The 25,758-nt window shown below is 37.3% G+C and overlaps 2 protein-coding genes across 6 annotated transcripts in view; one reads left to right on the top strand and one right to left on the bottom strand.

Annotated features, from left to right (window-relative positions):
* Window positions 1-25,758, top strand: part of OPRM1 (opioid receptor mu 1) — a 212,527-nt gene that overhangs the window by 139,441 nt on the left and 47,328 nt on the right. The window lies entirely within an intron of this gene.
* Window positions 1-25,758, bottom strand: part of IPCEF1 (interaction protein for cytohesin exchange factors 1) — a 184,578-nt gene that overhangs the window by 8,391 nt on the left and 150,429 nt on the right. For all 5 annotated transcript variants that reach the window (XM_077149321.1, XM_077149318.1, XM_077149319.1 and 2 more), the window contains 2 exons: window positions 20,367-20,736; window positions 1,298-1,491 (listed from right to left, as the gene is read on the bottom strand). In XM_077149321.1, coding sequence (XP_077005436.1) covers window positions 1,298-1,491; window positions 20,367-20,736 — 564 coding nt within the window. The remainder of the gene's footprint in view (window positions 1-1,297; window positions 1,492-20,366; window positions 20,737-25,758) is intronic.

Below are 25,758 nucleotides of genomic sequence, written 5' to 3' on the forward strand. Positions count from 1 at the left end.
ACTTAATTCTTTGGGTGCCAAAGCACCACACACATACACATCTCATAAGGTTTTAATGGTATGTTGTCTTCTCTGTCTCCACAGCCCAGTGTGGTCCACCCAATGGCCTCCAGTGCCCTAGAATATCCCTGGTACATAGTAAGATTCAGAAAGTATGTGTTCAATGAAAGATGTATTCACTTATATCAGCTCTCACAGACAAGTAAAACAGTAAGATCCCAACATGTTGTGGCATACAACACTGAATGACAACACATTTATCAACTCTGTACATACTGTAGAATATAACTTATTTGCACCTGAAATGGGTGCTAGGGTTTGTCGTTCATCATTAAACATTTGTAATTTCTCTGCATATGGACTTTCTTTGCCTACTTAAAATACTCCCTTTCCTTTTCATTTTTCTTTTCCAGCCTCAATTTTGCAGCTTTTTAAGGTTTACTAATGACCAACAGAGATGTTTGACAAAAAGTCACTCGCCATCTCTTGGTAGCCTTGTTCTTTTGATTGCTGTCATTTCTTCCTGGAAAGGGACTCAAAATTCTTGATGCAAAAGAAAATGTACAAAGCAGAATTAAATTACAGGATCTATCAAGGCTTTTCAGAATCAGTAAATCTTCAGCTAATTCAGAACTATTTTACAAAATACCCTGGCTTCCTCCTACCCATGGTATAATCTAAATGTGAAGGTAGAATGCTTTTGTTAGAACAAACGATTTGAGCTACAAAGGGCCCTGAAAATAGTTTCGGTATGTCCTGTACACCATCCCTTATACAAACTGGGAAAACGTAAACAGTGTACTTCTTATGGCCTGGCTCTCGTGGCGTTACTTGGCTCCAATGCCTATAAATAAGAGTCAATAAATTTTATCTGTACTTGATTATCTTGTGAATAGGTAGACTAATCAAACTAAGTGAAATCCCAAGGTCTTCTTAATATTATTGTTTATCTCACAAATTGACTGTTTCAGACTCTAATCAACATTTATTGAGCCAGGTACTGTGCTAGGTAAAATGGATATATAAACAAGTTACAAAGGTCCTTGCCCTCAAAGAGTTTAAAATTTGAAATTTCATGTCAGAGTGAATGATAAAAATCAAAGCCTGCTGTGGAAAATTGCCATGGCTGCTGCCATATGATGTCTTGGTGCTTTAAGAAGATCAGAAGTCATCTCACCCTGTAAAGATTATATGTGCCCTCTGCTCCTCCTATACAAACATACTATAATTACCATGAATCACTCTAGAGACCCCTCCCAAATCCATAGAGTTCATCCATAGTCTGGAAACTTTTTACCTTTAACGTGCTATTCAAGGTTCGAATTTTGTGGAGTTTCTCATTTATGGATGGATTTTTGCACCGCCTAACAAAGGACTTTCTCAATTCCTTTTTGGTTGAAGGTCTTCGGTCCCCAAGAGGAGATAAACTAGCTTGTTCTAATGATTTGTAGAGCTTCTCCATCTCATCATCACCAGACACTTTGGTTTCTTCTAAAAAAAAAAAATAAGAAGTGATAATGATAAAGCCAGTTAAAGTCAAGAAGAGAATATTAGACACTGTGGTGCTAAATGCCAAGAATAGAATTCCAAATATGACTTAGAGAGAATTTCCATATTTCAGCCATCCATTCATTTATTCATTCATTGCCCAAAAAGAATCCCTATGCCCACTATATGCCATGATATTGCCTTCAGACAGGTTTTGTCCTCAGCTGTCATGTAGAATATACCACGTTAGCCATTTCATTGATTCTGACAATTTCTTAGAGCTTTACTATGCTTTTTTTTCCCAAAGTAAGACATACCATGAATGCAACGGAGAAATGGAAAATGGCCATTGTGACTTAACCACCCAGTAATCCGCACTTGCATTTTGTTAACACTGTCAACAAATGAAATAAAGAAAGTGAAAAAGTAAATGAAAAAAGACAAATTGAAAGGAATTTATGTTTCTTTGTGTGGACTAGAGATATATGGAAAGCAAAACCTTACTCTCTATAAATACCTCAATAAGAAGAAAGAGACTTAAAACAGAAAGTCGCTGTCTATTTTGCCCAAGAGGATGAATGTGTCACTGAAGAAACTTGCAGTATGTACTTCTTTGAAGAACTTCAAAATACAGTACTGTATTTCGAAGTACATAATGAGCAGTCAAATTCATATTGATTGGTTGACAGGTCTTTATTTTTCTGAGATGCCTTCTGTCTAAATGAAATAAAAAGATTCTCTAGATCAGTAATATCTTAGTTTCCCAGAGCTGCTATAACAAATACCACAGACTGCTTGACTTAAGCAACAGGAATTTATTGTCTCACAGTTTTTGGATTCTAGACGTCCACAACCAGTGTTCCCAGCCATACTTTCTCCTATAGTGTTCCTGTGAAGGCTCACAGCAATCCTTGGGGTCTCTTGGATGCATCTCTGCTTCTGTTATATAGTGATATCTCTCTCCTTCTGTGGTTTCTATTCTGACATGTTCAAATTCCTTTGCTTATAAGGACTCCAGTCACATTGGATTCAGTTTGGCCTCACCTTAACTAATAACATATTCAAAGATCTCCTTTACAAATGGGGTCATACCCACAGGTCCAGGGGTTGGGACTTAAATATGGCTTTTGTGGGGGACATGATTCGATTCTCAATAAGTGGTTCTCAAAGTGTGTTCCCCATTAACATCCCTTGAGAACTTGGTGGAAATGCAAATCTTGGGCCCCAGCTAGGACAAAGAAATCAGAAATTCTTGGGTAGATCCCAGAAATCTTTGTTTTAAAAAAGTGATCCTGATGTACTCTAAAGTTTCAGACATACTGCCCTGGATAATTGCTAAGTGTCCTACCCAGAGCTGTCTTTTGGGAGAAGATGCATCTATGGTCTGGGGTTCTGAGCAGAAAGTAATCACTGCTCTTTTTCCACACAGTCTCCATTCCCTTTTTTAACTGTGCCTTGCCAGCATCAGCCTGTGTACCTCGAGTAAAGCAGACCCTACCCTAGGATCCAGGATGAACAAAGTTTCAGGTTAAGCAATTGGTTCCATCATGCTGGCCACAGTGATTCAGGGGTGTTTTACTTTCTTCATTGCTAACGCAAATGCCATGCAATGGATCGGCTTAAACAATGGGAATCTACTGGCTTGTATTTTGAGGCTGGGAGAAATCCAAATAAAGGCATCATGAAGGCAATGCTTTCTTCCTGAAAACAGTAGTGTTCTGGGGTGGCTCCCAGTCATCCTTGGTCCTGTGGTCCTCTGACATATGGTAATGCACGTGGCAGCCTTTCATGGCCTCTCTCTTTTCTTCCAGGTTCCACTAACTTCCAGCTTCTGGCTGCTGCTGTTTTTCTCTTTCTGTGACCTTCTCTTTAAGAACTTCAGTAGTAGGATTAAGACCCATCCTGGGCCTCACCTTATCTGAAGCCATATCACCAAAAGGTCTTACTTACAATGGGTTCATATCCACAGGAATAGATTAAGTTACAGAACATGCTTTTTAGAGGTAAATACAGCTTCAAACTACCACAAGAGATAAGCTGGGGTCTCAGGTCAGGCACAGTGGGGCCAGGGAGACTCAATGCCAGCACTATGGTTTGGGGTATCAAGGAAGCAAACTCCCTTTTATCCAGAACCAAATACTGGAATGATGAGAGTTGGAAACTTCCAGAATTGCCTAAATAAGCTGAAAAAGAAATTCTGAGATATCTTCGAGGCCCTCTCACCTTCTGGGAGCCAATTTGTTGCTTTTATTAAGTCACACTGAATCTTGTTTTTAGTCATTTGTAACTGTAAAGGCCTCAAATGATACCCAAGGAAACCCTGCATCTCTTGATGTTTCTTTAGTTTCTCATTTGGAACTTCAACCTTTTTATTCCTTCATTCTTTGGCAGTGATCTTGGGAAATACATACAATGAGGTATATTATTTCTACTTTGTAGTCCTTAGTATCTATGATTTTCATTCCTCTCCTAAGAAAAACCTTGATAGAGGACCACGTAAAAAGTATGGCATTAGGAGGAATCAAAAATAAAAGGGCTTCCTCAAAAGGGAAAGGAAAGAATATAGTGGTAATCTAAGAGCATTAAAATCAAGCATACATCACTTACTTTGCAGTTAACTCCTGTAAGATTAGAAATTTTTGAATAAAAATTAGTTTCCCCCCCACCCCCCAGAAAGTTACCACAGCTGCTCCCAACTTCCTTCATAAATTGGAGAGAAAATATATTGGACTAACTTTTAACTGACAGAGTACTGGTCGGTGAAACCTCCTTTTTTCTCTTTACCAAAATAGTCTCAAAAAAAAAATAGAAAAACATTCAAAATTATATCTGAACACTATCAGATTTTTTGGCTCTGGCTGTGTACAGGTATCAAAAAATGGGGCTTCTTGTCAATAAACACAAGAAGATGCTCAATTTCACTAGGCACTAGGGGAATGTAAATCAGATCCACAATGAGATGCCACTTTATACCGATTAGAATGTCTAAAATAAAAAGACAGAAAATAAGTGTTTACAAAGATGTGGAAAAACTGGAATCCCACATACTTCTGGTAGAATTGTAAAATGCTGCAGCCACTTTGGAAAACATTTTGGCAGTTCCTCAGAAAGCTAAACATAGGGGAAAAAAAGGTCAAACATAGAGTTACTATATGACCCAGCAATTCCACTCCTGATTGAAAGAGTGAAAACCAGGACTCAAACAAATACTCTGCAGCAATGTTCAATGCAGGATTTTTCCTTATATCCAAAAAGTAGAAATAGCCTACATGCTCGTCAATGGATGAAAGAATAAACAAAATGTATATGTGTATACACTGGAATATTATTCAGCCATAAAAGGAATGGTGTACTGATATATGCTACAACATGGATAAACCTAGAAAACCTTATGCTAAGTGAAAGAAACCAATCACAAAAGACCACATATTATATGACTTTATTTATAGGAAATGTCCAGAATAAGTAAATCCAAACAGACCAAAAGGAGATTAGTGGTTTTTTGGGGGCTGGGGCTGGGAAATGCAGTAACAGGGAACCATTTCTTCAGGGGATGTTGAAATGTTCTCAAGTTAGATGGTGGTGATGGTTGCACAACTCTGCAAATAGACTCAAAACCACAGACAGAACATTCTAAATGGGTGAATTTTATGTGATGTGAAATATACTTCAATAAAGCTTTTTAAAAAGTGGGTTTCTATGTGATTGTCATCATAACTGATGATATTTTCATAGCAGAAATATTAAGAAAAAATTATGACAGCATTCTGTGGAGCAATTATAAGGTCTTTGGCAAATTAAAAGGAAAGACATCTGAATCTTAGAGGGGATGTTAGGATTAATGATTTCAGTAGTTTTCTGACACCCAAGGATGCTGTAATTTTGCAACAAGCCATGTGGGACTACACTATGAGGTCTAGATATACAACTTTAAACATCACAGTATTTTAAAGTAAGCAGTGTATACTTAACAAACTTCAAGAAGCAAACCAAGCAAGTATATAACAAAGAAAATAAAAGAGAATGGTTCCTCTAAATTTCTCCATGTTCACTAAGTGGCTTAACTGTGTAACTATACAGTGTGATAGAAAATGAAATTGCTTTTGACTAATATGAATGTATAACTATGTCAGGATAAAAATTATATCAAGATTCTATACCCAATTTGATGACTATTAAGTCAGTAAAGATAAAAATAACTTTAGAATCTTGAGGTAATTTGGCATAAATTGTACTCTCTAAATGAAAAACAAATGGGATTCTCTTTTAGGACGATTTTAATTTTACTTAATATATACTATATTTATATGGGAATATATTACATTAAATTAGAAAAAATCAGAGGCTATCTCCCCTTTCTATCCCTAACTTAAAATTTAAAGCATTAACTACTAGGATTTTTAATGATTCTGACAAATATGGATTTGGGAGTCAGGATTTTCAGGATTTTACATGTATGTGTTTATACATATGATATATATGTACATATACACACCTACACAGGTACACATACACATATACATTCACATATATGTAATTGATTCTTCAAGAAATTGTGGAGCTTTAAAATTAGCACATAAGTTAAAGTGAGAATACTGAAAGCTAATATAGAATTCATCTAAAATATGACCCAACTGTTCATAAAAGGAACACTCTCAATTTGAATTCATCTAAAACTGGACAGCAAGTTGGTTTGGATACAGGTAAAACTACAAGCAAAAAGGGAAGAAATAAAAGGCAATTGCCATTTATTTTCTTTCCTCTCGCAGTCTGTATCTTTTCGGGGAAAATCTGAAACTGAAAGACGGTATGTCTGATCCCTAACAGCCTTTTCCAGAATTGCCCACACACTTAAGGAAAATAAAATAATAAGGGACAAAGGTAGGAGTCTTACTGGCTTTTTCTGTGTCACAGTATAAGAGATGCACAACATATTTCAAAGTGTCCAGGAGACATACCAGTGATACAACCAAGTTTAAGACTAAACCAAGGATGTTTGTTGCTTTTTACTCTTGCTAATGGCTAGTGCTTAGATCTCCACAGGGCCATAAACTGATCATCCAACAGTAATGGAGTCTGGTGATAGATAGGATCATAAAAGAAAAAAGGCCCCAGAGGGTATAAGCACAGAACAAAACACAGCTTGCACCTGACCCCAAAGCAGAAGTAAGAGTCTTCCCCGTTGCCATATCCAAGTCTTGAGTTGGCTTGTTAACTTGTTAGGGTTACACCCACTCTTTTAAGAAGCTTTTCAGTAAAGTATTATTTTTTCAAGTAACCATTTTTGTAAATTACAACTTCATATTAGAAAGCACTAGGTCATTTCCCTTATTACACCAGATTGTAGAGAACAAGGAAAAAGATTGGCAGAAAAGACTAGGCTTCTCTCTCCTACTGGAAACAGAAGTCAAGTTAATTACTTCCACCCCCCTTGGCTTTTGAAGGCAAATAAATGAATTTTGTCCAACAATAAAGTGTTTTTACTGCAATTGTTATCCTTCCTCTCATGTGCATAATTTTAGTCTCCCAACAGAAAATAACAGGTCTTTGATTCCCTTCATCATACAGGGCACTTTATAGTCTCTCTCATTTATCCTCACCAATGCTTTGTCAAGTAAGATGAAAACTATTTTTATCTTATGGATGAGAAAAGGGAGATACAAAACACAGAGCGATCTTCTCAAAACGCAAGTCAGTTACGGAGTTAGGAATACAAATTCAATTCCATGCAATTCTAAACCATGTTTCTCAAACCTTAATGGGTGCAAATCACCTAGGGATCCTATGAAAAGGCAGACTGTGATTCAGTCAGTTCAAGGTGGGGCTGAGAAATTTTTAACAAGCACCCCACTGATGCTAGGACTGCTGGTCATAGGCTAAACTTTAAAAAACAGGGCTGGACTCTCTATTAGCAATTCGTCCTGAAAAACTAGCCTGAATTTCTGGAAGAGAGAAAGACTAGAGTTACAATTATAAAGTTGAGACTTGTCCATAAAGAAGTACCTGTTTTCTCTGGGCCATGTCCCATTTGGAAAAAAAAAAAAAAAAACCCAGCAAATTTGGCTTTGTCTAAAGAAGTAGTTCAAAATCTCTGCTCTAAAGGATCTCTAAATATTCTATATGTTGCCTTGGTGGGAAATTGAGGTCAATGTTAGTGATTCTTTACATGTTAGACTAGTTCCCAGTGTCTCAAGGGTTCAGAGTAATAAGCTTTTCAAACTCAACTCAGTAATCTAGCAATTTAGACCTTAGAAAGATATGGTATTATTATTATTTATGTTTTACAGGATCTTTTTGGCATCATTAGCAAATAAGACAAAACAGCATTTTTAACTAGTGGTTAGAAGTTCGCTCCTTTCCAAGATTATGTCAGGCCTCTGTGCAACTCCCTTCTCATCCTCCTACATACCCCAAGCTATTGTCTGCTTTTGACAGGACAGGCATGCTCCAGGAGACCCAGAATTTGCCTGTCGAGAACACCGTACACAGATTATCTAAGCATTGTATTTTCAACTTTGCCTCCCCCAGTATCTTATTTTTAGTGTCTCTTTGGGCTTTCTAGAATGTTGCTGCTTATTTTCTATCTAGAATATAAATGCTGCTTTAAGGAAACAGGAGGAGAGTTCATATGCCATATTTCATCTCGGAATTTGAAAGGAAACATTTTCAAGATTGGCAAAATCTCACTGATGCCCCAAGGAAGATAATTATAGCTCCCAAACATCAAAAACTTGGAAGGGCTTACGTGGAAAACAGCATTCCCTGTTTCACATGCAATATTCTAAGTGCTGGAGAAAGTGAAGGCAACAGTCCTTGGTATGGCCTTTAATGCTCTTTACCATAACCCTGATGCCACAGACCAAAAACATCTTACAGGTTTTCTTTAATTAGGGATTCTGGCAACTCTAAAACACAGCAAATGACTTGGAATCATAATGACAGAAAGTATTAAATTATTATAAATAAGAGAAATCTGGATGATTCATTTTAACAGTGAGGATCCTGCTGACCAAGAACACCAGCCTAGGATAATTATGAGAGATTTCCTTTTGCTGGTGCAACTGGTGGTGGTGGAGATGGTATGAGCGCTTCATGTACGCGGTCACTGTGTTAACTATGATGCCAACATTATCTCATTTAATCGTTATAAACAGTTCTGGGAGGAACGTATTATTAACCCTGATATAAAGGGGGAAGGTATCAAGACTTTTGGATTAAGAACCTTGCCCAGTATTACAAATAGGCAAACCTAGGTTACAAACCCAAAGCTCATTGTCTTAAACATTATGCAACATTTATTATAAAGATATCTGATGCAACAGACGAGTGGCTAAACAAACTGTGGTATAGACATACGATGGAATATTATGCAATGTGAGACAGAATAGAGTCATGAAGCATGTAACAACATGGATGGACCTTAAGGACATTATGCTGAGTGAGATTAGCCAAAAACAAAAGGACAAATACTGTATGGTCTCACTGATATGAACTGATATTAGTGAATAAACTTGGAATATTTCGTTGGTAGCAGACCAAAAAAAAAAGATATCTGATGTACTTGCTTTTGAATAAAACTAAATTAAGAAGATTTTCACATCAGGTAATATATGGTTTCCCAGATCATAACCAGCTGCATGGACTGAGATGCCTGCTCCTGCTATTCTCTCTCTTCTAAAGGAAAATTCCCCACAGCCTCTGCTACTGAGGTGTGCAGGTTTATATCATAAACTCTGTTCCCACCAGACACAAGGACCACACCCTAGGACAGGAAATACATATGCCAGCCAGCAACTTAGGACACGGGCCAGGCCATCCGACTCTCTGCTCGAGGGGTTGCACTGGACACGTATGAGATAATGAACCAGATAGAATCAAGAGCAGAAGGTTAGAGTCAGGGTCATGAAAGGTTGTGGCAATGCATACAACAAAGTCCTGAGTCCTCAGAAACCAAGAATGTAACACTGGGAAAATCCTAGTTGGCAGAGATGACCAAAAATTAAAGACGGCTGGGAAAAGAAATTCCGTGAGAGAGAGAAATGAAATATATTAAGAGAAAGATGGACGTTTCACTCAAAGTCTGAAGCTAGTATTTTTACTTGTGCTCCTGCGAGCCTACAGGAAGAGTAGTTTCACTTTGATTTCTCTCATTTTTCTATATTTGCTTTACTCTCTCTTTTGGACTCATGTCCTTATTGTTCTCTTGTGTGTTTGATGTCTATGTTAAGAAAGACAACTCAATACTCTTCTTTTGTATTATTACCTTTATTAATAAGAACAAGCCTAGTCTATTGGGTTATGTTTAACAATGTTCTTTTGTTTTATTATTGCATCTTGTGGCAGTGATTTTCCGAAATAATCTCAGCTTTATTCCATTGCCCAACCATCTGATGAACAATGTTATAATCTTAAAACCAATATTCCATCTGTTTTCCAAATGTGTTTTTCTAAAGAGATGAGCACTCAGAATAAGGTGCAATGTTTAATGTAGAGATAAACTTCTATTTCTGCTCACAACCAAAGGTCAATCACCCCTCAGCCAGGCTCTCCCTGCACACCCATCCAAACCAAGTTGCCCACTTTCCCCCATTATTCTAGTCTCCTGTCTTATAGCACTATTCACTACCAGAAAGTATCCTGTTCTTGTATTTATCTGTCTATTGTCTTGTCATCCTACCAAATCAACATATACCCCACCCCAGATAGTAAGTTCTATCAGAGAGAGTGGTTTCCTTGGTTATTCACAGAATTATCTTCAAATGCTCACAGTTATGCATGTTTCATGGTAATTCCTCAAAAAACATGTACTGAACATTCACTGTGTGGTTAAAATTTCATTCTTGATCTCATTTTCACTTCCTCATCTCTCCACACATTGAATAAGGCCAGAGAGCAAATATTGGAATTGGATTCTCAAAAAGCAAACAAACAAAAATAACAAAAAACCACATTCATTAATTTTCAAATGTTTAGATAGGTCAAAGGGAAGATAAACTTTTTTTTCAACTGTTTGCTGTAGTTTGTGTAGTTCTGAGGCAAATAGAACTTCGTAATTAAAACTAATCAGGAAAACACAAAACTGTCAGTAAAAATATTAGAAATTAGCAACAAAAAGGTAGTAGGGGAATAGATCTCAAAGTCCAGAGATCTCATCCTGATGAAAATGGTCAGCCTGAAAAACTGCCTTTCGATTTGCCCTTTCCTGCTGCAAATTCAGACATGTGCTGGGCTGTTTTGTGCTAGTTACCTGCTCTTAATGAATGAGCAAGCTGTGTTCAGGGGTCTCCAGAACAGTAAGGAAGGGGTGAGGACATTATAGTTAAAAGAGAGAAACTAATAAATCTGAGACCATGAGGTTAGGAATGCTTCAGAGGACAGGACAGTATTCTTCCCAGATCAGTGAATACAATCTGCAGGAATGTGGCCTCAGACAGACAGACTGTGGATCAAGGAAGTAACTCTCAGACCTGGGGTGGGGCAGGGCGGGGTGGGGGGGGTTGCCCCTCTGTGTAAGGAATTCCCTAATGGAGAGATTCCCATATTCACGGCCAGTAAGAAACCCACATCCTTTTCTATAACTATTGGTTCAATTCATCAAATCATACTGCTGACTATTTATGATCCTATGCAGATAGGCAAATAAATCTTTATTCAATCTGAAATTTAAAAACACTCTTCTAAATATATTTCCAATTACTGAAGATACTAAAACACACTTTTCTATTAAAATTCGCTGTCTACAAATGGCCAACCACAAAGCATTACTCTACCCAAACTGCAAGTTATAGTCACTGAGGTATTCAGAACCTACACATATTTACTAGAAAGAAAAAGATGGAAAGAGAATCAACCAAGCAATTAACTCAAGGAGCTAGTCAAGGCCAAACAAAGTAGGGGCAAAGAAAGTAGAAGGAAAGAATTCATGAAGATAAAGCAAAATTTTATTAGTTAGATAACAAAAATCATATACAATCAATCAAAACAAACCCTTGTTTTGTTTTGTTTTTTAAAGAATAATAAAGTAAAGAAAGCTCAGGCAAATTCTGATCACACAAGTAAGAAAAAGGAATGAGGCATAAATACTACAGAGGACAAGATAAAATGGCCATTTTTTTGAAGATAGGATTATTCATCTAGGACATCCAAGACAAACAAAAAAACTTAGAACTAAAAGGCAAGGTGACTAGTATATGACAAAAAAATAAGGGAAAAAATAACCTTCAAACCAGCAATAATAGTTATAAAATATAATGCAATAAAAGGATTCCATTCACAGTGCAAGAAGAATTTAAAATGTTTAGGAGCAACTTTAATATGATATATCCTAGCTCTATAAAAAGAAAATTGTACTTAAAGTCATATCCTGAATGGACAGATAACCCATGTCCATGTTTGGAATGACTCAATGTTGTAAAGATAGCCATTCTCACCTAATTAAATGAAATGTCCAAAAATTTTTTCATCAAAATCCAAATGTGATCTTTTAAATAAGATCTGGATGATAGTGCCAAGGAAGCCAGGCCTCGATTAGATGTCAAAGTATTCTACAGACATAGAATCTAACTGGCAAAGTAATAAACAAAAGACCAGTGAGTACACAAAGACTTTCTACCTCTCCCACCTCATCTCCAACTTTCTGCCCTCTCTAGAACCTCTACTGCCCTCCTGGTCTTTTATCATATCAAGCCCTCTGCCACCCCAGGGCCTTTGCACTTAGAATTCTTTTTGTCTGGAAGGTTATGCCCCAGATATTCATTTGGCTCTTTCTCTCCCTCATCAGCTTTCTGCTCAAAAAATCAACTTGTCAGAGACACTGTCCATGTCCACCAAAGTAAACTAACATATCCTACCTCCACACCTCACCCCAACCCACTCTCTAACCTGCTTAACCACTGAACATGTTATTTATTTATTAGCTATCTCTTATTGTTTTTCTATATAGTCTCTTTCTCCTCAGTGTAAGTTCTATGAAGGCATTTACTTTTGGCTTTGGTTGCTTTTTTTTTCAGTGCACAACACAATGCTTGGCATATAAGAGGCACTCAGTAAATACTGCTGAATGAACAAATGAAGTGAAGCCATAATCAAGAAATGTCATAATAATATTTGGGTGACTCTGTTTCAATCATTACGTGGCCTATGCCACTTCATCAGTGGGTACAGGAAAAGCATGTCATATAACAACTGATTAAGAAAAGAAATTAACCTGGTCATATTTGGCTAGGCTCACATCACATTTAACCCAACCTGTGTCTTGCTGATTAGGTATACTCTTAGGTATTTAGGTGGTTAAAACTCAGGCTCTGGAGTCAAACAGAACTACATTTTGAAACATAACTTTCGCTCTTGATAGCTGTATGACCATCTTAAACAATTTACTTAATCACTTTAAGTCTCAGTTTCTTTCATCCATAAAATAGGGGTGACAATAAAATACCTACTTCTAAGTTTGCAATAGTGGTAAAACACTGAAAGCTTTCCATTTGAGATCAGGGCCATCAAAAGAATGCCCAACGTTACCCTTTCTATCAGCATTGTACGGCAGGGCCAAGTGAGAACAAGAAAAATATGAGATACAATTTTTGAAAAAGAAAAAGCAAAACCATTACAACTATGTAAGCATGTGAAAATGTGCTAAATCTCATTGGTAATCATTTTGTAAAAATCAAGAAGTCTGACTTTACTGGTGAAAATGTTGAGCACACTCAACAATGCTGGAAGGATGATTCAAGAGAACAAGTTGATGGAACAATTTGGAATCAACTAGCAAATTTGAAGATAAGCATAGTCCATGGCTGGCAATTCCTCTTCTAGCTATGTAACCCTAAGCAATGCAGGCATGTGTGGGTCAGGGCACACCTGTAAGAATGTCCACAACGACATTTTGCATAGGAAACCAAAGCTGATAAAATACATGTCTACCAACAGTAAATACAGTAAATAAAATAGCTGTAGATTGTTAAAACAAAGGAGTACAATAAAACAATGAAACTGAACAAATTCCAGCTATACAGAGAGGACTGCACAAGAGACTTCTAGAATGATGGAAATTTCTATTTCTTGACCTGAATGTGGCTATATGGGTATTACATATATATTACTTATTATATATTGCATGTATATATTTTATATGCTCTTCTATATATATATGATACTTCTCACAGTAAGCAATTTCTATGAAGCATTGTAGCATTTGAACATGCAAAAGAATTATGAAAGGATCTAGAAAATCAAGTATTTGATCAAAAACAGGAAGAAGTGATAAAAAAGAGGAAAAATTGAAAAGCACTCTGATAACTTTAAAAATCATCAAGGACCACTTGATCACATAATAAGAACAGTGAGAACTTATGTATGCCACCAAACCACAGAGAGAGACATACCTGTGGTAGCTCACATTGGCTCAGAGATAGTGACTCAGATACAGTTCTACCATCAAAAGTGAAAATATTCTTTACTATTTTCCATACCTTGTACAAATAAAACCAAACTCTGAAAATTTGTTGATAAAACACAATTTTGGCAGGATAAACATTATAAGAGATGTCCAACATGACTGACTTCAAGGACTTACTTTTGTCACGATGGGTGCAGTTTCAGTCTGGAATGAATTTGATGTTCTGGGCAGATATATGGAGGCAATGAGCAGTGGTATACCTAGTACGCTTGACAGTTAGAGCAGAAAAGGTTTTAACATTCCCCTCCTTAAGTCTTAATGCTACTCTATGTCTAAAATCTTTACCAGTAAATTTACTTCTCAGTAAAAGGATCCTCTTTTACCTTATTCACATTATCATCTGAACCAATATATATTTCACCTCTACTTCTGCTCTCCAATTTCCCCCTCATAATTCCTCCAAACCATCAATGCCGCTCCAAGTTTACCAACCTCCCAAGTTCGGTTTACTCTTGCCACCGTTTTCAAAACTCTTGCTCCACTCACTTCCCACCACCTCCCATTCACAAATCCTAGCCTTAGGAAAACTTGCAGGTCATAATAAAATAATTGAATTAAATTAAAATAAAAAGATGACATAAATTTCCAAGGATGACAGATGATCTAGTTACACTGCACAAACATGTGGACAATCTAATAAGCGTTATTTCATGACTTGTTTTGGGAACCTTTAGCTTCCTGGCATGAAAGTGGAGACAGAAGGTTGCTCATGCCTGAAATCAATGCCAGGAGGTCAGCAATTATACATTCAAGATTTTCCTGACCTCATTTTCAGATCACTCCTCAGATTAGAGATCAACAAATGTGATCATTAGAACATATTTCTAGGGACTAAATTAAATACTAGTGATACAAAGTCCCAGATCAGCCTTCACCTCAATAGGCCTGCTACACAGGCTTCAGGGACTCTGAGTCTGAGTTCCTGAAGTCTCTGATTTGCTTCCTACTTTCCCAGCTGTCTGAGCTATGCCCAAAGCCTCCTAACTGTTCTTACTTCCTGCTTCACTTTATTGTATTCTATTCTACTATTAAGGTTAAAATAATTTTTCTAAAGCATAGTCTAAGTATATGACTACCCTGATCAGAAACAGTCATCCATTAGCTATTGAAATAAACCTTAGCTTAAGATTCAACATTGTTCAAATTTCCTTTCCATCTCCCTTTGTCATGTTTCCCCTCTCCATGCATAAATCCTCTCATCTGGATGTGGTCTGCTTTCTTTTGAATCCCAGTTCTTTTTTGAATCCCTAGAGTACTTTATACGTCTGTGGCACTTATTTAGCTCTGCTTTGCTTTGTTCAATGTATCTTGTTCCTCCTACTCTCGCCATTAGATGACAAGATTTTTTTTAGAACAGAGATTGTATCCTGCTCCTCTTTGTAGTCCCTTTAGCATGAAGTACAGGAATACATGTTAAGTAATCAAAAAACATGATGCAAAACTGAACTGAACTGAGTATTGAGTTTATTTTTTATTGTCTACTTGCTTCATGAAGACATGCCACATAATTCTTATAGCAACATTCAAAATAGCTAGCTAAAATAATGTAAAATCTCATCAGTACTGTTAGCACACAGACTGCATAAAAATTTCGCTGATATTTGTTAAATCCGGAAATCTGTCTTTTTTTTTAGGTAACTGTCCTGAGATGCCATGTTTGTTCCCGGATATACAGTCTCAGCTTTGCTCTTCATTAATAAAAGCTTTTTATTTAGCTCGTGGTCTACCTGCCCCCCACACTGATTTGGTTGAACTTAATAATTCATTTGTATAAACTGAGTATTAGTCTTGTAAATGAAAATTCAACTCTTTGGTGTCCAGGGAGTGGTTCGTCCATTCCTTGAGTGAGTATAGTGGAATCTTCTTCACATCATCAGTAGGTAATGCATGTAGTGCATAATGTACATAGAGACACAGCATGAGACTGATTGTTACACAGACATAAGCCACAGGTCAAATAAAGTTTTGCAAAAGAAAGGAAAAGCATAAAGCAAAACTGAGTTGAGATGGACATTCCATCAAACCAATCATCTTTCTCCATATACTTTTCAGAGAGGCTCAGTGAAGAGTCCTCAGAGATCTCTCTCTGGAATCACCAGTGTAGAAAGGCACTGACATGCAATTAACACCCTGCATTGTTTTCTAGACAACTTACACTGCAGGAGAGAAGTGTCTAAAAGGATATTTAAATTCACTATACAGTTCTAGTCACCACAATTTTAATTGCATACCAAGTGCAAAATATTTTTCTCATTGTCTAAATCAAAAGGTTACAATACTTGCTGTCTCCTTGTTTCAGGACTCAGTTATTAACCTTTAAGATTCTTTTCTAAGGAAAAAGCTGCTTTCTCCTAAAAATTGTACCCTGAGATTTGGGACTCCAAGCTTCTAAAATCCTAACTCCTGCCTTGAGTCATATCTAAATTTCAGTCCCTGGAATAAACACATCCTGAGCAATATTTCAAATACAAGAATTTCAGGGCTTTTATCGTTCCGACTGTCAGCTCAAAAACAATAATTTTCAAAAGTCACAAAAATGAAGAGCTACCTTCCTCCCCAAAACACAAATACATACACGTTTAAAGGGGAAAAAAAAAAACCACTACAGGCAATTTGATTATTTAACAGCATGTCATCACAAACAAAAGCAAAGATTAGGTTGCTGTTTCCATAGTGACGACTTTATGCGGTTTAGCTATTCTGGGAATTTAACCAAAGCCCAGCAGCAGGAGAAAATCATTAGCAAAAATTCTGTCACATATGGCAAATGCCAAAAAATCAGTAAGGGGAAAAAATACTTTTCTTTTGTTTTCTTTTCTGTTGAGAGAAATATCTTCACCCCAAGCTGTTGGAGGAAGCATCCAGGCTGTCGGTCATTCTGTAAGTAAACTCAAAACTAAAAATTGTGAGGTTTCTTCGTTCTCAGATTGAAAGAGCTATTGGTACCCAGCCAGCTCTGCAGCATATGCATTCCCAGAATGACACTTAGACATGGACCAGAACCCATGCCTCTTCCCAGGACTCTCAGGTTATTGGTCCTGAAGGAAAACTCTCCATCAGCAGAACTATTCTTAGGAAAGAATGCAAATGGAATCTTCTCCTCTATTTAACTTTTGAAGCTGTGCGTGTGTATGTGTGTGTATGGGGGGAGTGTGAAAATGTACAGTTCTACTTATGGTCCAATGTGAATAAGAGTTTTGTAAGCAGGCAAGGAATAGATGTGACAGTTCTATTACTTTTATGATACCCCCCACAAGTCCTATATAAGAAAGGATCAAATCAGAGGTCATCTAGTTCAAGACCTTTAAATTCCCTTTTCAGTATATCCTCATAAGAATTAAGCTTGAGACCAAAGGGACAGATGTTTAGTTGGTGCAAAATTTGTATTTTGGGCAGTGCATTACCTAATTTAACTTGCATGGTCAGTTCAGTTGAACAGCATTAGTACATGGAATCTTAAAGAGGGTGTGAAAAATCTTGTTGATTTGTCAAGGTTAGTGTGATGCCCTGATATATCCCAGAGTAATCTGGGCAGAGAATAAAAAAATATTTGCAAAGTCCCCTTTGGGGGACTAGGGAGAAAGGAGGAAATATTCAACTTTCCCATTTGGAAAATTTCTGATATTCTCGTAAGGAGTGGGGACAACAAAATCAATAATCTGAGTTCTGAATCTTGGGGTTCGTCTAGGATAGGCTAAGCCTGCTGAAAATTATGCCTAAGAGTCACTCCCAGAAAACCTCTTTTGTTGCTTAGATGTAGCCTCTCTCTCTAAGTCAACTTGGCAGGTGAACTCACTGCTCTGCCCTCTACATGGGACATGACTCCCAAGGTTGTAAATCTTCCTCTCAACATGAGACAGAAATCCTGGGATAAGCCAGAACCCAGCACCACAGGATTGAGAAAGCCTTCTTGGCCAAAAAGGGGAAGAGAGAAATGAAATAAAATAAAGTTTCAGTGCTTGAGAGATTTCGAACAGAGTCGAGAGGTTATCCTGGAGGTTATTCTTAGGCACTACATAGATATCCCTTTTTAGTTTATAGTGTACTGGAGTGGTTGGAGGGAAGTACCTGAAACTGTTGAGCTGTGTTCCAGTAGCCTTGATAATGATATAACTTTTACAATGTGACTGTGGGATTGTGAAAACCTTGTGTCTGATGCTCCTTTTATCCAGGATATGGACAGATGAATATAAAAAATGGATAAATAATAGGGGATATGGGATAAAATAAATTGTACAGATTGAAATACTAGTGGTCAATGAGCAGGAGGGATAAGGGGTATGGGATGTATGAGCTTTCTTTTTTCTTTTTATTTCTTTTTCTGGAGTGATCAAATGTTCTAAAAATGATCATGGTGATGAATACACAAGAAAGTGATTATAGTGTAAGCCACTGATTGTACACCATGTATGGACTGTATGTGTGAAGATTTGTCAATAAAAATATTTATTAAAAAAGAATTAAGATATGCAATATGTAATCAATATGCAATGAAAACAAGGGTCTCAGATTGAATGAACACCACCAGTGACAAGGAATGCTTTACCTTCCAAAGACCCAATTCTATTTTGAATGGATCTCATGCTGAAAAGAAATTTCTTATCTATGAAAAAATTGGAATACAAACTGAAAGCTTCATATCAATGTTAAAGCTCTTGAATTTAAAAACTGTACTTAAGGTGGTTACATTAGTGAATATCCTTGTTCTTAGGAAATGACCATGGAAGTAATATGCTGTTAAAGACTATGATGTATAGAACCTATTCTCAAGTATTTAGAAGATGATGGGTGATAGATGGTGGATGAATGGATAGATAGAGCAACAGATAGATGATAGAAAGGAAAATAGGGCAAATGTGGCAAAATGTTAGTATTTGTGTGTAGTGGAGTATAATAGAGTACTGTGCATGGGTTCTGAATTATTTTTGTAACTGTAAGTAAGTTTAAAACTATTTCAAAATTAAAACTTGAAAGTTTCTTATAATGTATCTAAATCTCCCCCCTTTTTATTTACAGTATTAATCTCCATTTTATATTTTCCAGGAGATACACACTAAGCCCGCTTCTTTTCCTACATGACGACACCTCACAGACCTGAGGACAATTTGGGTCTGCTCCTTCCTATCCCTCACAGTTCAACTCTTGGCGCTTGACATTCTTTCTACTCTTTCTAATGTAAAATCGAGAGTTGGCCTAAATTAGGGAGATCAGATAAAAATGGTGTTCTAGTTTGCTAGCTGCCGGAATGCAACACACCAGAGATGGATTGGCTTTCAATAAAAGGGGATTTATTTAGTCAATGTATAGTTCTTCAGAGGAAAGGTAGCTAACTTTTAACTGAGGTTCTTTTTAATATGGGAAGGCACAGGGCAATCTCTGCTGGCCTTCTCTCCAGGCCTCTGGGTTCCAACAACTTTCCCCAGGGTGTTTCCTTTCTGCATCTCCAAAGGCCTGGGCTGAGCTGCGAGTGCTGAGATGAGGTATGCTGAGCTGCTCTGGCCGTGCTACACTGAGCTCTCTCATTTAAATACCAGTCAATTAAATCAAACATCACTCGCTGCAGCAAGCACGCCTCCTAGCTGACTGCAGATATAATCAGCTACAGATGAGGTTCACATGCCATTGTCTCATGTCCACAGCAATAGAACTAGGCACCTTCACCTGGCAAAATTGATACCTGAATCTAACTACCACAAATGCCATCAGAAACCAGTCAAGTACCTGAATTATGAGAGCATCTGGAGGAAAGGCCACAGGGGATGGGGACAGCTAAGGTGGCCTGGAGGATGAGCTGCCAGCTGAGCATTCAAACTCAGACACACACATCCACACACACAATCACACACAACACATATATGTGTTGCTCTCCTTGCATGCCCTCCAAAGTACATATATTCCGAATTGTCTGTCTTGTTATTAACCACACAGGTAAAACCAGGAACTGACTGGATAGAGAAAGATTGTCTGTGGCTGTGACCCAAATAAGGAGCTTTCTAAATTTGATTGGAATCACTGAGGTCGTGTTACAAGTACTGGATGACAAAACCCTGATTTTAATCACTGTGAGTTCTAGGGATTGTGACACAATGCCCACGCCCACAAAGAACAAAAAAATGAGAAAGAGAAAATCAAAGTTTCTCTCAATTTAGTGGAAAAGTATTATTTTATGATCACATGTCCTACACTCCTAAGGCATTTGATTAGTGACATTTATAGGATGCAACCAATGGCAGAGGAGTTGGATTTCCACAGGCAAATTCCTCTACAAAAGCAGCCACTTTGTATTATCCATATGTATTTGAACTACTGAATCGGGGTGTCATTCATGAGATTAAACACTCTTGTTGCAAGTCAATCTTATTATTCCCCATAGACACACAAGTGTTCATTCCCTAGAGAAGAGAAAACAATTTCTGCTTACCTCTGTCTAACCTGTTTGATCCCATCGGCTTGTCTGGGACAGTAAGATGGTCTAGGTTGCTACTCAATGAAGAAGTGTCATCACTAGATAAAGAATTGAAATATTCATTTTCTGATGTGGCAAGGCTGTTTTCTGGAGCCTGGCAACTGTTTGCTTTGGAGGGCGCAGGTGAATGAACATGGACAGCAAAAGTTAGAGGTTCTCCCATATCTTCAGCAGCAGAGGAACTGCTAACAATGTCGAGCCAGGACTGTCTTTCCTTAGATAAGGAGGGAGAAGAACTGCTTGTTGCCTTAACTGTACTTTCCAGGGAAGAGAAAGAACACGATGAGCTCGACTTGGGTGAGGATGAAGATGCTTGCTGTACTTCCTATTTTTCACAAATAACAAAAAGAACAAAATAAATCATGATTAAACCAGCATTCTTGACTTTTTGTTTTCAATGAAAGTACCCCCAGTGTTTCAAAATCTGGCCAATAATAAACGAGGCAAATGACAAATATTTATTCTGTATGACAGACATTATAATGTCATTTTCAAAACCAATTTGGATAACTTTGAAGTCACATCTTCACATCCTGATTTTCCCTATTCTTCAATGCTTCCCAGAACCTTAAAAACTCCTTTGGGAAAATCTTTAGAATACTGAATGACACCTTGAGAAAAAAAAAAAAAGAGTTGCCATCTATCACAGAATTCACACTGATGGAGCAAGAACTCTTGAGAAAAGTGATTAAGAAAAAGAAAGCAAAAGCTGGAGCCAGAAAGGAAGTAAAACATTGTTAAGTAAAGATCAGTGATATGGGAAAGGCACATATATTTCAAGTTCTGAATTTTTTTTTCACGTATTCTTCAGCTCATGACCAATATTAGTTTAGAACTCCCAGGGTCAGGTGAAGAAATAATTGATTCTTTCTTTTTTTTTTTTTTTTTGTATGCTGTATGGTGGGGTTATATTCCATTATTTTTTCATGTGAGTATCCCACTACTGCAGCACCATTTGTTGAATTTTTGTTTCTTTGCTTTTGCTTGTTTTGCTTGCTTGTTTGTTTTTTGGCAAATGCATGAACCAGGAATTGAACCCGGGTCTCCTGCATGACAGGTGAGAATTCTACCACTGAATTACCCTTGCACCCTCACATTGTTTCTTCAATAAGTTAAAACACCTTAATACAGTTCCACCAGAGAAGATACGAACATATTTGCAAGATCTTAATTCATTAAAGAGAAACCCAAAACAGCACCTTCACAGACTATGAAAAGTGGATAGATAATGTAGAAATCTTCTAAAAGAAGTTTCTAATGTACAGTCCAAGGGTGAATGATAATCCCTGACAATATTTTACCGGTCCACAGAGGAAACATCAATGTATGATCACCAACTGTCCTCTCTTGGGAAGGACTTCATTTATTCTGACATTTTATTCCTGTTGCACTTTAATGCCAAACTATGCGCCTTCTTATGGAAAATGGTTATACAGTAGTAGATAAAGTTTTTATCTTGTGGGAGTTTTTTGTATTACCTTATATAATGAAATAAATATTTTGTGACTTTATGTTGTTCCTACATTTTTTATTTTATTGGCCAGTAAAGTCCCAATATCTAGGCACCACTATGGGTCACCCTATACCTCTACATAAGACAGAGAAGACATCATACGACTCAGTTCCATTACCATGGAATCATGATGTGAGATATTCCTGTCAATTTCTGGAACTCAAAAATTACAAGAAACCCATAGGAAGAGGATTGTTAGGGGAGGAAACCCTCAAGAGGCAATCAGGATCCTCTGTCAAACCCTCAGAATCATTAAAACCAACTCAGAATAGTTGACTTTTCTCCAAACCAGAAGGACCCCAAGAACTTTGCAGTTTCTAAGCTCAGCATTCTGACAGGCCATCAGAATTGCCTAATGTGTGCCCAGCTGACTGCATTATAGAAAGATCTTTAATTCACTAATACCTTAGTGATTGGAAGGAGAGAATGCATGTCCACCAAATCATCCAAATAAATGTCAAGAGAGTTTACCTACTAGCAGGGTCTACAAAATAAATATTTTTAAAGTACCCATTCTGATTCAGTCCTGATACATTCCCCTATTGTGAGCTGTTTAAGTAAAACTCAGCTTCCATTTAACTGGCTTCCTATTCTGAAAAGAGACCAAGTGTGAGCTTTTCCTGTTGTTCCTGCGGACACTTGTCTAATCTTATATAGCAAAACAGGCTATTTGAACAAAAGGTTTAACACAGTTTTTGCTGCAGCACTTTCTGTAAGCCCTTCTAAACCTCAAAATTCTACAGGGTGAAGGAAAGACAGTCCTGTTTGCGGGGGGACTCAAACAACAAGCAAATCTTTCGATCTATCTTTCCTAAGCATCATGTAACATTTATAAATTTGATTTTAAAATGGAGAAAAGGATAGTGAGTAAAAAAGAAAAAGAAAGAATGAGGAGAACTGGAGGGAAGGAAAAAGAAATAAGAAAAAGACCATGTGTAGTATTAGAGTTTTCAACAGAACAAATGCAGAAAGAGAGAGAGAGAGCCAGAAGGAGAGAGAGAAAGACTGAGAGACTGAGAGAGACAATGTTAAAATAGAAATTGAAATGGACCTGGAGTTACACTACAGAGAATTCAATATGTGAATGTGCTTTGTAGTTAGTGTATGTTAAAAACATGGTTCATTATTTCTACCATCCCACAGCTACCAATTGCCACGTGTCAGAGAACTCTTAGCTCAAAACCTTTTGTGAACCTTCTGTATGAATATGTTCTTAAAAATCCCCAATGCAAGTTAAACGAACGTAGAAAGAAGTGGCAGTCTCTCTACCAACAACCTTGCTGGGCTAACCTGAACCCGTTCTTCAATCATGAGTTCAAATGCCAGCTCCTCCAGGAAGCCTTCCCTGCTAGCCTCATGGCAAAGTAGGTACCTCTGCCCAATAGTTCCCAAGCAACTTGTGCTTACCTCTATCATAAAAGATACAATAAAGGGTGGGCCACGGTGGCTCAGCAGGTAAGAGTGCTTGCCTGCCATGCCCGAGGACCTGGGTTCAATTCCCAGTGCCTGCCCATGTAAAAAAAAAAGATGCAATATAATTTTATTTTTCACCTTGTATTATAATTGCTGATTGCTTGTTCATCTTTTTTAGTGATCAACATGAGAATAGAGGTGCAACTAATCTTTCTGCACCTCCTTGTTCTGCATCTATGTTGACACAGTCGATAACCAACTAATGACAAAGAAGAATGGTTTAGAGAACCCAAGCTACCTGCCTAAAACCTGCCCAGAACACTTCAACCTCTCATCAAATAGCTTCCTGCAATCTCCTGTAAGGTTGCTATGGGTGATTTTTCCTAATCCAGGATCTAAGAGAAACTGGTACCAATTACAATGCAAAGTAAACCCACAAAATTTTCTTGAAATCTCAAAAACATAAATTATTTTTTTAATTAGAGAGAATGATTGCATGTGTGTTCATTCATTTCAGAACATTGAGGATTTAAACATTTCAATTTTTAATGAGAAAATTAAAGACATTTCAAAGATCTTCATTTTGATCAATAGATTATATATAGTGATTAAATAAAACAATCAATATATCTTTTCTCATTTTCTATATGACTCTTTTATTTATTGAAGAAATTAATTACTTGGCAAACGTTAGCTCTAAAGTCTTTTTATTCGTGTTGTTTTAAAAACAGGAGTTTGGCATGATAAAAAATAGTTTAAACTAGGTATCCAAAGCCTATAATTAGGAAGTGAGTCAGCATATAAATCTTAAACAACATTAGCCAAAATAGATGGAAGGGAGGGAGGGAAGGAGGAAAGAAGGAAAGAAAGAAAGAAAGGAGAGAGAGAGAGAGGGAGGGAGGGGGAGAGAGAGAGAGGAAAGAAAGAAAGGAAGGAAGGAAGGAAGGAAGGAAGGAAGGAAGGAAGGAAGGAAGGAAGGAAGAAAGAGAAAAAGAAAGAGGTGGGGAGAGAGGGAAGAAAGAAGGAAAGAAGATAAGAAAAACAAAACCAAATGAGAAAAAGACTGGAAAGCATGCAGTTTTCTTTTCTTGGCCATATTAATAAAAACAGACTAATCAGTTGCTGTTGATCCCCATGAAGTACTCTTTGTATTTCTATCATTTGCCAGTTGAAATATAATAAAACAGAAGATCTTGTATAGTCAATTTACCCCCCACTCCTACCTCTCATAATCTCTGTGCACAACCTTGGATGGTGAGCTGAGAGGAGACCCATTCCTCATTCTACTCTTAGAACTCACTAACTCCAAGTCTTACTCTACTGGCTTCTTTCCTCTACCATTCCCCACCAGAGTCCATCCTCCAAACACAAAACAAATCATAAGACTCCCCTGCTGAAAATCCTCTGTGACTGCCCTTCCCAAGATCAATGCCCCACTTCACCATAGCCAATAAAGGCCTACATGAATTCCTACCTAGCCTTCTATCTACATCCCTTCCATCTCCCTACTCACCCACCCTTTTTAGCCACATTGGCCCTCCAGCACATCTCTGATCCTTGTGTGTGGAAGACTCTCCTTCTGGATCGCTGGGTGGCTGCCTCCTTCCAACCATTTGGTCTCAACTCAATTATCACAACCTCTGCAGGGTCTTTCTTGACAGTCCTAGAAACTCTCTACCTGCAACCTCAGTCACTCCCTACCATATTGCTCTATTATATCTTCTTCATAGAATTTATCAATACCTGAGATTCTTTGTTTGAATTATAAATTTTCTGTCCCTCTTTCTCAACTTAGAACTTACAATTCTCAAGGACAGAGACATTATCTTTTGAAGTTCAAACCTGCAACAGGACCTGGTATCTGGTCAATATACAAATTTATTCAGGAGCTACCTGACTGACTTGGATTTATCAAGAGGAGCAGATGATACAATATAAAAGAATATTTTAAATGAAACCTAAACAACTTGCAAATGTTGCTTATGATACTGCTCACTTCTCTAGAACTTGACTTTCTCGTTTATAAAATTAATATGGGATTTCTGGGGGAGTCAAATGAAATTATCCTTCTCACAACTGTGTGAAAGTACTAGGCAAGAGTAAAGTAACATCTTTTTAATACATTTTGGGTAATACTTGCAGAGCAACCAATCTGTAGAGGATATGGATGAAGTCACAACGTCCACCCACTTCCCTATCTCCCACCCATTAAATAAATATATAGTTAGTTAGTTTCAAACATGTGCTAGGTTTGACACTAAGTGTTTGAGCAAAGAAAAAATACTGATACTGCCTCTGACTTAAGAATTTAATAATTAAAGAAATAAACTAGAATACCAAAACCAAACAAAGATACCACAAGAAAAGAAAATAACAGACCAATCTGTCTAATGAATATAGATGCAAAAATCCTCAAGAAAA

The sequence above is a fragment of the Tamandua tetradactyla genome, chromosome 2 (assembly GCF_023851605.1).
Source record: "Tamandua tetradactyla isolate mTamTet1 chromosome 2, mTamTet1.pri, whole genome shotgun sequence".
In the NCBI taxonomy this organism is placed as follows: domain Eukaryota; kingdom Metazoa; phylum Chordata; class Mammalia; order Pilosa; family Myrmecophagidae; genus Tamandua; species Tamandua tetradactyla.